The sequence below is a fragment of the Lolium rigidum genome, chromosome 2, assembly GCF_022539505.1.
Source record: "Lolium rigidum isolate FL_2022 chromosome 2, APGP_CSIRO_Lrig_0.1, whole genome shotgun sequence".
NCBI lineage: Eukaryota > Viridiplantae > Streptophyta > Magnoliopsida > Poales > Poaceae > Lolium > Lolium rigidum.
This window is the reverse complement of record NC_061509.1, coordinates 231,483,790-231,495,789: the sequence shown is the minus strand read 5'-3', so window position 1 is coordinate 231,495,789 and position 12,000 is coordinate 231,483,790. Positions and strand designations below refer to the sequence as shown.

At 54.1% G+C, this 12,000-nt stretch overlaps 1 protein-coding gene across 1 annotated transcript; it reads left to right on the top strand.

Annotated features, from left to right (window-relative positions):
* Positions 1-8,246: 8,246 nt before the first annotated feature.
* On the top strand, positions 8,247-11,133 carry LOC124688293 (TORTIFOLIA1-like protein 3). Its single transcript, XM_047221985.1, has 4 exons — positions 8,247-9,038; positions 9,129-9,258; positions 9,525-10,066; positions 10,741-11,133. The coding sequence occupies exons 1-4, from the start codon at positions 8,247-8,249 to the stop codon at positions 11,131-11,133; spliced, it is 1,857 nt and encodes a 618-aa protein (XP_047077941.1).
* Positions 11,134-12,000: the final 867 nt, after the last annotated feature.

Sequence of the window (12,000 nt, the reverse complement as noted above, 5' to 3'; positions counted from 1 at the left end):
GAGGACCCGAAGAATTGTCTTAAAAAAAAAAAAAAACCCGAAGAATTGTCCTCAAGGAAGTCCCGAAGAATTGTCCTCAAGGAGGACCCGAAGAAATTTTCCTGAAGGAGGAACTCGACAAAATTTTCATCAAGAACCAAAAAAAAAAGGTGGACAAATCTTCGGGTTCATTGACTCGTCATATTGTTTCGAGCAAGAGCATCGGTGATGTACCCGACAATATAGAAGAACCAATATATTCGGCTGTCTCATCAAGCCCGAGAGAAAAATAGAAGAACCCGCAAAATGGGTCATTGCATCAGCCGAACAAGGCATTCGACAATATATTCTCAGAACGCCAAAGTTGCGAACAATTTCTGAATGCCGCAAAACTTTGCGAAGGTAAGACCCCAGATCCGTTCTGTGTGGCGTGGCATCGCCAAAGACTGCGCTCTGCTACTTTTTTCCGTATCAACAGATACGAAGAAAAATCCTAACGGACGCGTTAGGTACCCGATAAATATGACCGGGACTCGACGAATGGTAAGACCTTAAGCGGCACCTGTCGAAGTTTGCACCGATATCCCGAGATCATGTCCAGGGACGTGATCTTGAAGTAGGTTTTTGCGGATTGCCACTAGAGCAGTTAACTAGTACCTGATCCGTCAGATGAACTAGCCCCAATTACCATTATCCCTGTACAATATAGATATGGATGTCAAATAAAAATAGCAACGGCCTGAAGTTGATAAAAAGAGGGCTGCGCCCGAAATATAGTCAAGTTCTTTATCGAGTAGTACAACTTGAGCATATGCCTAGGTGCAAGCACTCGCTCATAGGCTCGAGGGCTACTCTTATCGAGAGTATTGTTCACCCTCCCGATAAGAAAGAGGAAAAATTGTGGAGTCAATTACAAGCAAGTTGAGCCTACACTCAAGTGCAAACACTTGGCTGTAGCCTCGGGGCTACTCCCATCGGGAGCGCTGGTCGCGCACCCGATAGAAAGATAACTTCGACGGCATCTACGGCAATTAAGGTTTGTAGACTCAACTCGATTCTACGACTCGAGTGGAGCCTACTCCCATCGGGAGCACATGGATTTCATCAAGTCTTCCGAAATATAGTTAAGTTCTTCATCGAGTAGTACAACTTGAGTCTATGCCTAAGTGCAAGCACTTGCCCATAGACTCGGGGCTACTCCCATCGGGAGCGCTGCCGCGCACCGACAGAAAAACAATTTCGAGAATCGTCGACATCATCTACGCTACACATGATCTACGACATGGACCTCGCCTTGTATTTTCTTCGACTTCGGAGATGGTTATGCTTGGAGTTTCTACGCAAGTCTTCGACTTCCCTATAAACTCGGGGGCTACTGACATGGGCATACCCTTCGGGTACCCATTATTAGTATACCGGCTCGGCCCAATATGGAGAAGACCAAATATGGAGAAGGCCCAACAAGGCAACCCGAAGAAGTAGTCGACTAGGACTCTTGTAAAACCCTAGGCTGGTTGCATATATAAAGCTAGCCAGGGCACCCAATAGAGGGAGCACAACAGATAAACATAGAGATAGACAACATAGCTACGCCGAGGGCGGCACCTTGTAAAGATACTTGTGTTCATATAGTGGATTGCTAGCGGCACGTAGGGATCCTCCACCGAGGGGACCCGAAGCTGGGTACGTCGTGTGCCTAATCTCGACCCCGGAATCTCCATCGTCGCTCTCCCGAAAACCCTAGTCTACAATATGTAGGCATTGCCGAGGTGATCCCTCGTCACCCGTATCCGCGCGGAGTGCCCATGGCTTCCCCTGCGTCCACCACGCCGGCGAGCCCCTCCCGCCTCGGAGGACCTGCTGTCCTCCGGCACAAGGGCCCGCCCACCTTTTTTCCCCTTCGGCCCGATGCGCCTCCCCAGGATGCCAGGGCGCGCGGCGACTACGCGGAAGTGTTCATGCCCCCCTCTGATGGCATCAGCCGCGCGCAGCGCTTCGCGTACGCCATCCTCGAGCCTCCTGCAGCGGCGTCTGCTGTCCTCCTCCGCCGTGCTCTGGAGGAAGGCGGTGGCAACCCCCAGGTTGGGCTTGCCGCCAGCGACTACGGAGCCCTCTTCGTGGTGTTTCGCACGCCGGCGGAGAGGGAGGAGGCCATGGCTCGCTTCCCGCTGGCGGTGGAGGGCCACTGCATCAGGCTCGAGCGTCCAGAGGATGGCTGCAACCGCTTCGCCTGGGCGTTCTCCACCTTTGCTCACGTCACGGCCACCGGGTTCCCGCTCGAGCACTGGGACGAGCGCGGGATCAGGACGGCGTTCCGATCCATTGGCCACGTCTGCTGCATTGACCAGCTGTGCCTTGAGGAGCTGGACTTCTCCGTTGTGCGTTTGGTGATGAAGCTCGAGAGCATCTCCGACGTGCCCGCTGCGCTCCTCGTCCGCGACGCCTTCGGCACAAGCTCTGCCGTGGTCAAGCTCCGTGTCGGGCAGGCCTGGAGGTGCGATGAGGACGGGGACGCGGAGGGCTGCATCCACTACGGCTGCTCTCTTTGCGCGGCTGAGATCCGGGGCGCGGGCGAGCACCCCCGGTCGGCGCGGATGAGCGACATCGACGACGTCTCTGTCCGTGCCGTATCCCCTCCACCACCTGCCTCGCTGCCGCCGGCCTCATCCGTCCTCAGCCTATGGGGGAGGATCGTGGCGCGGCGCCAAGAAGATCTTGCCAGAGCCGCTGCCCTCGCCTCTCTTGATGGCTCGCCGGCGGACACGAACTCGCCCATGCCCCGCTGCGAGCATGGCCGGACCGACGGAGCTTTGGGATCGGGTCCTCGCGCGGAGGATGGCAGCCCGGTTCCACGAGACCGGCCTTGACGCATCCCGAGTTCCTACCTTGCTCCTGCCCCCTTCTCCCCTTCCTTCCAGCCCATCCCTGACGGTTAAACCCCTCTTGTTGCAGTGGTATGATACTCTCCAGCTGCCGGCCACCCCGCTCCAACCAGAACGCGGCGTGGGTGGTGACGAGCCGCCGTTGGGTGCCCCCGTTGATGACTACCCCGTCGACCTCCCCGCTGACGCTGCCCCCGATGCTGTGCATGAGGATGCTGCGCGCAAGCAACGCGTGCGTCGCAAGCGGGCAAAAGACTCGGCGTTCAAAGCTCGGAGGAGTGCTCGTCTCGCGGAGAAGGAGGCGCCCCAGTTCGTCTCCATCCTGTCCAAGGCTAAGGCGGCCAAGGCCTCCCGCTACAACCTCACCGGTGGCTCGCCGGCCCTGCGTGCAGGCGCGGCCGCGGCGGGCTTTGGAGGCTTGTCCGACCCCGACCCGATTCCGCTCCCGCGCCCGAAGGACACGGCGGTGGCGTGCGGCGTCGACCACGACGGCTGTCGTCGACGGCGTGGAGGTGCCTTCTCCCTCCACATGATGACGCCCCATTCGGGCATCCGGCGGCGGCCAATCCACCGCTTAGGTGGTGTAGATTGTGCTCGTCGACCGCCTCCGTCCCTGTGCGTGCCTAGCTGTTGCTTCCGCTCCAACCGCTGCGTCGGGATTCCCCTGGAGCTGTTGTTCCCCTTTTTTTCTTTGTTTTTTTCCTTGTCTCTGGCATTAGGCCTGTGTTGGAAGCTGCACGCCAACGGTTTTCTGTCATGTACCCAGGTGCCTGCCTCTTTAATCAAATGAATGGGAGTGTCTGTTTTATTTTAGGCTCCTGGAATGTGCGTGGGCTAGGAGATAGCGATAAGTGTGACGCTGTGCGATCTGATCTAGTCTCTGCTGGGCCCAGTATTGTTGGGCTCCAGGAATCTAAACTTGGGCCCTTGACTGCCTCGAAAGCGGCCACCTTCCTCCCCTCTGCATTACGCTCGTTTGAATCTGTCGATGCCCTTGGCGCCTCCGGAGGGCTGGTTTCTGCCTGGGACAGCTCCTTGTTCTCCTTGGCCCACTCCTCCGCGTCACGCCACATCCTCTCCACGGACCTTACTGTCAACAGTGATAACAGTAGGTTTCGTTTCACCAATGTTTATGCCCCCTGTGTGACGGCCGCTAAGCCCCAGTTCCTCCAGGACCTCGCGACTCACGACCCTGGAGATGAGGTCCCTTGGATCATCGCCGGGGACTTCAACCTCACTCGCCATCCCGCGGATAGGAACAATGAAAACTTCTCGTCCTCGGAGGCCGAGCTCTTTAACAACACTATCAACACTCTCGGGCTCATCGAGCTTCCCCTTCGCGACCGCAAGTACACCTGGTCGAATATGCGTGCCAACCCTACACTTATGGGCTCGACAGGGTCTTCATTAACCATGCCTGGAATGGCCGCTTCCCCTCTTCCGCCCTCTCTTCCGTCACGCGCGACACTTCCGACCATGTGCCCCTTATGGCCAAAATCTCCTCTCGGATCCCCAGAGGCGGTTTCTTCCGTTATGAACCTTCTTGGGCCCTCCATCAACGCTTCCGTGCCTCTATCTCTCGGCGCGTGGAACTCCACTTTCCGGAGGGACCCCACTTGCGCGTCTTGTTTCTCGTCTTAAACTTTGCCGTACCAAATGCAAGCGGTGGGCTCGTCGGGTTTCCCCCTGCTCCCAAAGAGAACAGGACCGCCGCCTCCTTATTAACCCGATCGACCTCTCCGGAGGAGGGGCGCCTCCTCACCCACCCTGAGAAGCTCTTGCGCTCCCTTACTATGGATGCTCTCCACCTGTCTATTAAGGAAAATTCCCTCTACTGGAGGACAAGAGCTAAGGTGCGCTATGCCCTTGAAGGTGACGAGAACACCAAATTTTTCCACGCTTCCGCCACCTGCCGGCTCCGACGCAACTCCATCCCGCTCCTCTCGGTGGACGGGACGGAGACCTCGGACCACCCCGGAAAAGCCGCTATCCTCCACTCCTACTATTCTACCCTCCTTGGGACTGTCACCCCGGTCACCTGGAATTTTGATGTCTCGGCCCTCTACCCTCACACATGTGCCCTACCGGGAGGGATCACCGCTCCCTTCACGCTGGACGAGATCAAAACTGCTTTCACCACTATGAACAAAAATTCCAGTCCTGGCCCCGATGGCTTTGGCCCGTCCTTCTATAGTACTTTTTGGGCGACCATCTCCCAGGACGTCTTGGAGGTTTTCTCCTCTTTTTTTGATGGCTCGATCGACCTCACCCGTATCAACCGTGCCTTTCTGGTGCTCCTGCCCAAAATTGATGCCGCCATTCATCCATCTCAATTCAGGCCCATCTCGCTCCAGAACTGTGTTATGAAAGCTATCACGAAGGTGGTTACCACGAGGCTGCAGGCCGCCATCCAAACCCTGGTTGATGCTGACCAAACCGGCTTTCTCTCCGGCAGACGTATTTCTGAGAACATCGTCTACGCGGCAGATCTCCTTCGGTGCTGCCACTCTAGACGCGCCCCCACCCTCGTGTTCAAGATTGACTTCCGCAAGGCCTTTGACTCGGTTAATTGGGCTAGCCTCCTCACCATTTTGAGGGCAAGAGGGTTTGATGAACGCTGGTGCCTCTGGATGGAAATGATCCTTGCCACCGGGCATATCGCCGTTCGCTAACGGTGTTCCCGGACGCTGGATTCGCTGTCGAAACGGCCTTCGTCAGGGTGACCCCCTCTCCCCTACCTTTTCATCATTGTGGCGGACGTGTTGCAACGCCTTATCCGCCGTGCCTGGACCTCCGGCTCCCTGGCCCACCCCATTTCCCCCGATACCCCGTGCCCGGTCCTTCAATACGCTGACGATACCCTGATCCTCTGCCAAGCTTCCCTTGAGGCTGCGATCTGCCTCAAGCAAGTCCTGGATGACTTCGCTTTGGCCACTGGGCTAGCGATCAATTTCCACAAATCTTGCTTCATTCCCATGCACACGGAGGCGACTGTCGCCTCTGCTATGGCCTCTATCTTAGGGTGCCCCATCTCCTCCTTCCCGCAACCCTACCTGGGCTTGCCCCTCTCGCCCACCAAACTTCCAAACTCGGCCTTCGCCCCTCTCCTCCTCTCCTTCGACCGTAGACTTTCAGGCTGGCGCGCGCATCTGTTGTCTGCTGGGGGTAGACTTGTGTTGTGTAATGCTGTTCTGAATAATCTTGCTACTTACTACATGTGTTCCTTCTTTCTACCGCGTGGGGTCATTGAGAGTATTGATAAGAGGCGCCGTGCCTTTTTTTGGACTGGGAAGGATTCGTGCTCTGGTGCTCGCTGTCTAATTGCTTGGGATAAAGTTTTGTTGTCTAAGCAGGAGGGTGGCTTCGGCGTCAAGGATCTCCACCGGCAGAACAGGTGCTTGCTCCTCAATTTTATCCATAAACTTCATCAACCTAACCACCTGCCTTGGAAGACTTGGTATTTCTCTCACACAGGCCGCGACCTTGGAGACCCCTCGCCCTCCCCCTCCTTCTTGGAGAGGATTGTTGCGGCGTGCCTCCCGCTCTACCGCTCTATTACTAGAGTGGCGGTGGCGGACGGCCGCTCCACCTCCTTCCGGCCGGATAAGTGGCTCCCGGGGGAGCCGCTCGCGACACGCTTCCCCGCCCTCTTCTCCCACAGTACACGCCCCCACGCCTCCGTGGCCGCGGTGGTATTGCCGGGGCTGGACCTCCGCAGCCGCCTCACTGGGGCTGCTGAGGAGGAGCTCCGGGTTGTGCCACGCTTCATCGACACCACCTCGCTTTCGAAGGGGGGCGACCGCCGCTCCATCGACTCGCCGTCGGCGCCTTCCTTCTCCTCGCGTGCGGCCTACCGCGCCCTCTCGCCGGCGCGGTCCGTTGACTTTGTGGCCTGCTTGACCTGGTCTCTCAGGATACCCACCAAGGTCAAGATCTTCGCGTACCTCCTCGACATCGACAGGGTAAGCACCCGGGTGAACCTCTTCCACAAAGGGTGCGCCTCCTCCTCCGCATGTGCCTCCTGCGGTGCCCCTGAGACAGGGCGCCACTTGTTCTTCGACCGTCCCGCAGGCTGCCGACCTCTCGGGCTGCCCCGGACGTCCCAATCCCGGCCGGCGGTTTCTCTATTTGGGATCTCCGGTCCCCCCGTACACCCACGGGCGCATGGCACTTCGGTCTCGCGACCGTTCTCTGGTCCATTTGGAAGTCCAGGAACGACCTCGTCTTCAATGGAGTGGCCCACTCTACCGCTTCGACCCTCCGTCGGGCCGGCGACGACCTCTCTCTTTGGAGGTGGCGTCTCCGCCCATCTGACCGGGAGCCACTCGACCGGCTCCGGTCTAGCTTTCTTGCTAGAGCTGTTACATAGAATAAGGAAAACTCTCCTCCCCCCCCCCCTGTATTTCCCTCCTGTGTACATGGACTGGCTACTTGGCCGCTTTCGAGTTTGAATAACAACCGGTGGGGTCTTTTCCCCCGTCTACCTCGAAAAAAAAACTATTCATGTATAGTCGGTTGAATGTCGCGTAGGGAGTATATTTTATTGGCTCGTCTATGTGTGCAATAGAATTTTTCAAAGTCTTGGTCTATTGGGAAAGAAAAACACATCTTCCGTTAAGTGAAAAGTGCAATTTTATAATTTTTCACAATTATACTTTAACACATTTTTAGGGCTCTTTTGATTCATATGATTTGTATATTATTGTGTAAGATTTAGATTCGATGAGATTTTTTTCCTACACTAGTTGTTTGATTCATAGGAACATATCCTATAGAAAATAATTATATAGAAATCTTGTAGTGCAAATCCTATAGAAAAAAAAAACATAACGTCATACTTCGTGGAAAATTTCGTTGGCATAATGAAAGAGAACTCATATTCCTATAGATTTCAACTAAGCATTACATCGTAATCCTATGTTTTAACTATTTCTATAATTTTCCTATCCTATGAATCAAAGAAGCCCTAAATCTAATCAACTGGGATTTGGCAAAACCGATATTCGTATTGCACGAGTTACATTAGTATTGTCCTTGAAGAGAAAACATAAGAAGTGATCAATTTAATCCATACAAGTGGATTAGACATACAAAGTTGCTCGATGATGCATGTAAAGGGAAGAAAGCAGAAAAGGAAGAAAGGCTAAAAAAAGATAAAACAAAAGAGAAGCATAAATACACGCGCAATCCTGAATCCCCTCTTCCTTTCCTACGGTACTGCTCCCCACCCGCCACCTATTCCGCCGTAGCTCCTGCTCCTCGGTAGCTTCCATGCCACTCCTCGGTGCCGCCTCCCACCCCGCGCGCGAGCGCCATTAAAACTCCGCGCCACTCCTGGCCGAGGCAGGCCACTCCACCGCGCCACCCGCCGCTCGCGCTCGCGCCATGGGCACCGCCCCGCGCGGCCCCGCCGAGCCGCTGAAGCAGCGCGTCAACCGCTGCCTCCTCCGCCTCTCCGACCGCGACACGGAGGCCATGGCCGCCGCCGAGCTGGACGCCATCGCGCGCTCCCTCGCAGCCGACGAGCTCCCGGCCTTCATCTCCACCATCTCCGAGACGCGCCCCACCGACAAGACCCCGCTCCGGCGCCACTCGCTGCGCCTCCTCGCGCTCCTCACCTCCTCCCACCCGCGCGACGCCGTCGCGCCGCTCGTCCCGCGCGTCCTCGCCGCCGCGCTCCGCCGCGTGCGCGACCAGGACTCCTCCGTGCGCGCCGCGCTCGTCGACGCCGCGCGCGCCGCCGCGGCCGCCTCCGCGTCCGCCTCCACCGCCCTCTCCCCGCTCGTCGACGCGCTGTTCCACGAGCAGGACCAGTGCGCGCAGCTCGCGGCCGCGCTCGCCGCAGCCGCCGCCGTCGAGGCCGCCGCGGCGCCCGCCGCCGACCTCGCCGCCTACCTCCACAGGCTCCAGCCCCGCCTCCTCAAGCTCCTCCGCACCAACGCCTTCAAGGCCAGGCCCGCCCTCATCGCCCTCATCGGCGCCTCCGCGGCCGCCGCCGGCGCCGCTGAGGCCACCGCCTCCATCCCCTGCCTCCGCGACGCAATCGCCAGCGACGACTGGGCTGCCCGCAAGGCCGCCGCCGACGCGCTCGCCGCATTGGCCCTGGAATACAAGGATCTTCTCTCCACCCACAAATCCTCCTGCGTTGCCTATTTCGAGGCCAGGCGGTTCGACAAGGTTGGTCTTCCGTTTCGCTGGACGGATCTGCGCGGTGCGACATCTTTCTTCTGGATCTCAGATTTTCCGGGTGATTTTCTTGCAATGTAGGTCAAGATTGTGCGGGAGTCCATGAGCAAGATGATCGAGGCATGGAAGGAGATACCGGACGTTGAAGAGGAAGAATCATCCTCCTGCACCGCACCGGCGTCACCGTCACAACGACGGTCTTCTCTTGCAGGTGATGCTGCATTAATGTCCAACATGCTCTTCTTTTCTTGTTTTGGTTGTTCCTTGTGCAGATCTGTTATGCTTGGTTTCTTGAATCTTGTGTGCTGCTGCTGCCAGAAAAGAGACCAAGGGTTTCTTTAATCTTGGAGTGTGCTGCTAGTAGTAAAGAGCCACATAATTATGCGTTTTTTCTCTGAAGAGGAAAATTATGAAAGAGTTGAGCATGAGCTACTCTTTCTTTCTGTTCTGATAAAAAATCATTTTGGAACCAAACAGGGAGTGCAAGTGATGGGCGATATCCAGCTGCTTCCTTAGGCTCAAACTCAGTTCAATCGGCGTCGAGGAAGAGCAGATTGCCGACAAGCAGGTCACCTCCTCCTGATGTGTCACCCAGTGTCACAAGAAGGCCCAGCCCCTCATCCATCAGAAACAAGAAGCTCTCACCACCTACACACCGCAAGGTGGCCCAAGCTAAGAGCTGCGACTACAAGGTTGACATTGCCATCGCACCTGATGCCACCCCGATCAAAGAGGTGACGGAGGAGAAGCTTCTGAAAGGAAGTAATCTGAGGTCAAGACTGGAAGCAAGGCGGACGCTTTTTGAGGGCGGTGAAGAGAGGGTGGCCAAGTCGGTTGGAGCGAAAGCAGGCTCGCGAGTTGTTCCATATGAAGGTGGTGGTAACTTGGAAGAGATTTCTGAGGTTGAAGGTGGTCCGGAGAGGTTTCAGTCAGGTCACAAAGATGAGGGCTTATCAGAGATCAGGACGCAGCTGCTTCAGATTGAAAAACAGCAGACTGGTTTACTAGACCTTCTCCAGGTGATTTTCCTTTGCTATGTTAGCAATTATTCCATCTTACAATTCAAAGTTCAACTATGACCCTAAACCTTCATGTTAAGGGGCAAAAGTAGCTACTGCAAGCTGTTTGAGCAGGTTTAGCATGTTTGCTGTTTGAGCAGGTTTAGAATGTTAGCTGTTTGAGGTAGTCCGGAGAGGTTAAATAAGTAACATTATCCTCATTTGTGTTGCCTATTTTACAAGGGAGTGAACTTCAGGCAAGTTTAGTTACGCCTAACATGGCCGTCTGTTGGGATATTCAGTAAAAACATTTGTGTTGGTTGTGCAAAGAGGGGGCATTTATTCCAGTATAAATTTCTTTAATATATATTTGTTCACAGCGTGTGACATTGAGTAACGTCATGTTATAGAGGAAACCTGGGCAGGAACAAGACATGCCTATATGACAGTGCCTTAAATCTGCAATTATTTCGATTCTGACCATCCAAATGTATCATTTATTTGTTTGTTTGCTAATTTGACCTGCACCTGCCTTCCACTAATTGCTATCTGAAATTGCAAGTCCTATACTCCTACACTCCTACGTAGTCATTATTCACCATGGTCTTTATAAGCAGTAATTCACGCGACAAGTTTCTGATATCCTACATGTGTTTTGGCATCTTATCTGACATTGTATTTCATGTTTTAATCAGAAATTCATGGGGAAATCTGAGAATGGCATGAATTCTTTGGAGACAAGGGTCCATGGGCTAGAGATGGCACTGGATGAGATATCTCGTGACTTAGCCGTTTCTTCAGAAAGGATGTCACACGGTGAACCTCGTGTGAACAGCTGCTGCATTTTTAGCCCAAAATTCTGGAGAAGGCGCCATGCTGGTAGAAACTCTTCCAGGTTTTCTCCCTCCAGTGTTCCAAACAGCTCGGAAGGAAGCAGGAGTTCTTATAAGTGGGAAAGGCAGAAATTTGGAGTTCAGGGTGGATTTGTTACGAACCCATTAGCTGAGCCAAACATTTCATCTGTTGGGAGAACCGTGGTTACTCAAGAAGGCAGGAGAAAGGATTTGGCTTCACAGAAGTCAAGGTAATTTGTGTTCTTGTGCTAATTATGACCATGACAGTCTAGCTCTCTGCAGTTTAGTTGGTGGGGTCACATATGGTTGTTGGGGCAATCAGATTTTCCGATATGACAAATTAGGAACCGACAATAACATGGCAACATGAATACTGTGCTTTTCTTACATATGATATAATAATGCACTAGAAATGATTATCAAGTCATTGTGACACCTCAACATTATATGTGTACAATGCATATTGTTGAAACCTTCCTTTATGAGGCCGCTGGGGTTTCCTTCTCATTCCCACCCACCCACGTTGAACTTCCTAATCTGCTTTTCCTAGTATTATTCTTCTCTGTTCAACTACTTGACACCTAATTCCTATATTTCTCGAAATTTCTTCAGGATTGGTCAGGCATGATGAGGACATTTTGTTTCGATGTGTGAGCTGCTCTAGTTAGAGCATATAAGCACTGAGGCAGGTAAAGTTTCTTCCGCTGCGGCTTTTGGAGGCTTTTCTCCTTTATCGGAGGTGGAAGCATGTGGTGTACATGAATCATGGAGATCTGAGTCGCTGCATGCACTGTCAAAATCCCTGAGCTGTGCATCAAGTCTAAAGTAGAACTACACTTCTCGAGCTGCATCTTTGCTTGAGGTTCCGATTGACACTACCTCACTTGTGGTTACAGTGGCCACGTCAATGTTCATCGAAACCTGCCTTTGGAGTTAGGGCATGAGAACGACCGTTATCTTTTGTCCCTTGTACTCCAGAATACTTGCTTACTTCAGAGAGCGGCTACGTTTGTATAAGAAAGCAAGCATGATGTATCGCCGTAAGGAACTTATGGATGTATATAGTTTGGATAATAAAACAGCTTGGCTGCGACCGTGTTT

Coding starts and splice junctions, on each gene's coding strand:
- LOC124688293 (XM_047221985.1), top strand. CDS start 8,247: ATGGGCACCGCCCCGCGCGGCCCCGCCGAGCCGCTGAAGCAGCGCGTC. Junction 9,039..9,128: donor AGGCCAGGCGGTTCGACAAG/GTTGGTCTTCCG, acceptor CTTGCAATGTAG/GTCAAGATTGTGCGGGAGTC. Junction 10,067..10,740: donor GTTTACTAGACCTTCTCCAG/GTGATTTTCCTT, acceptor TGTTTTAATCAG/AAATTCATGGGGAAATCTGA.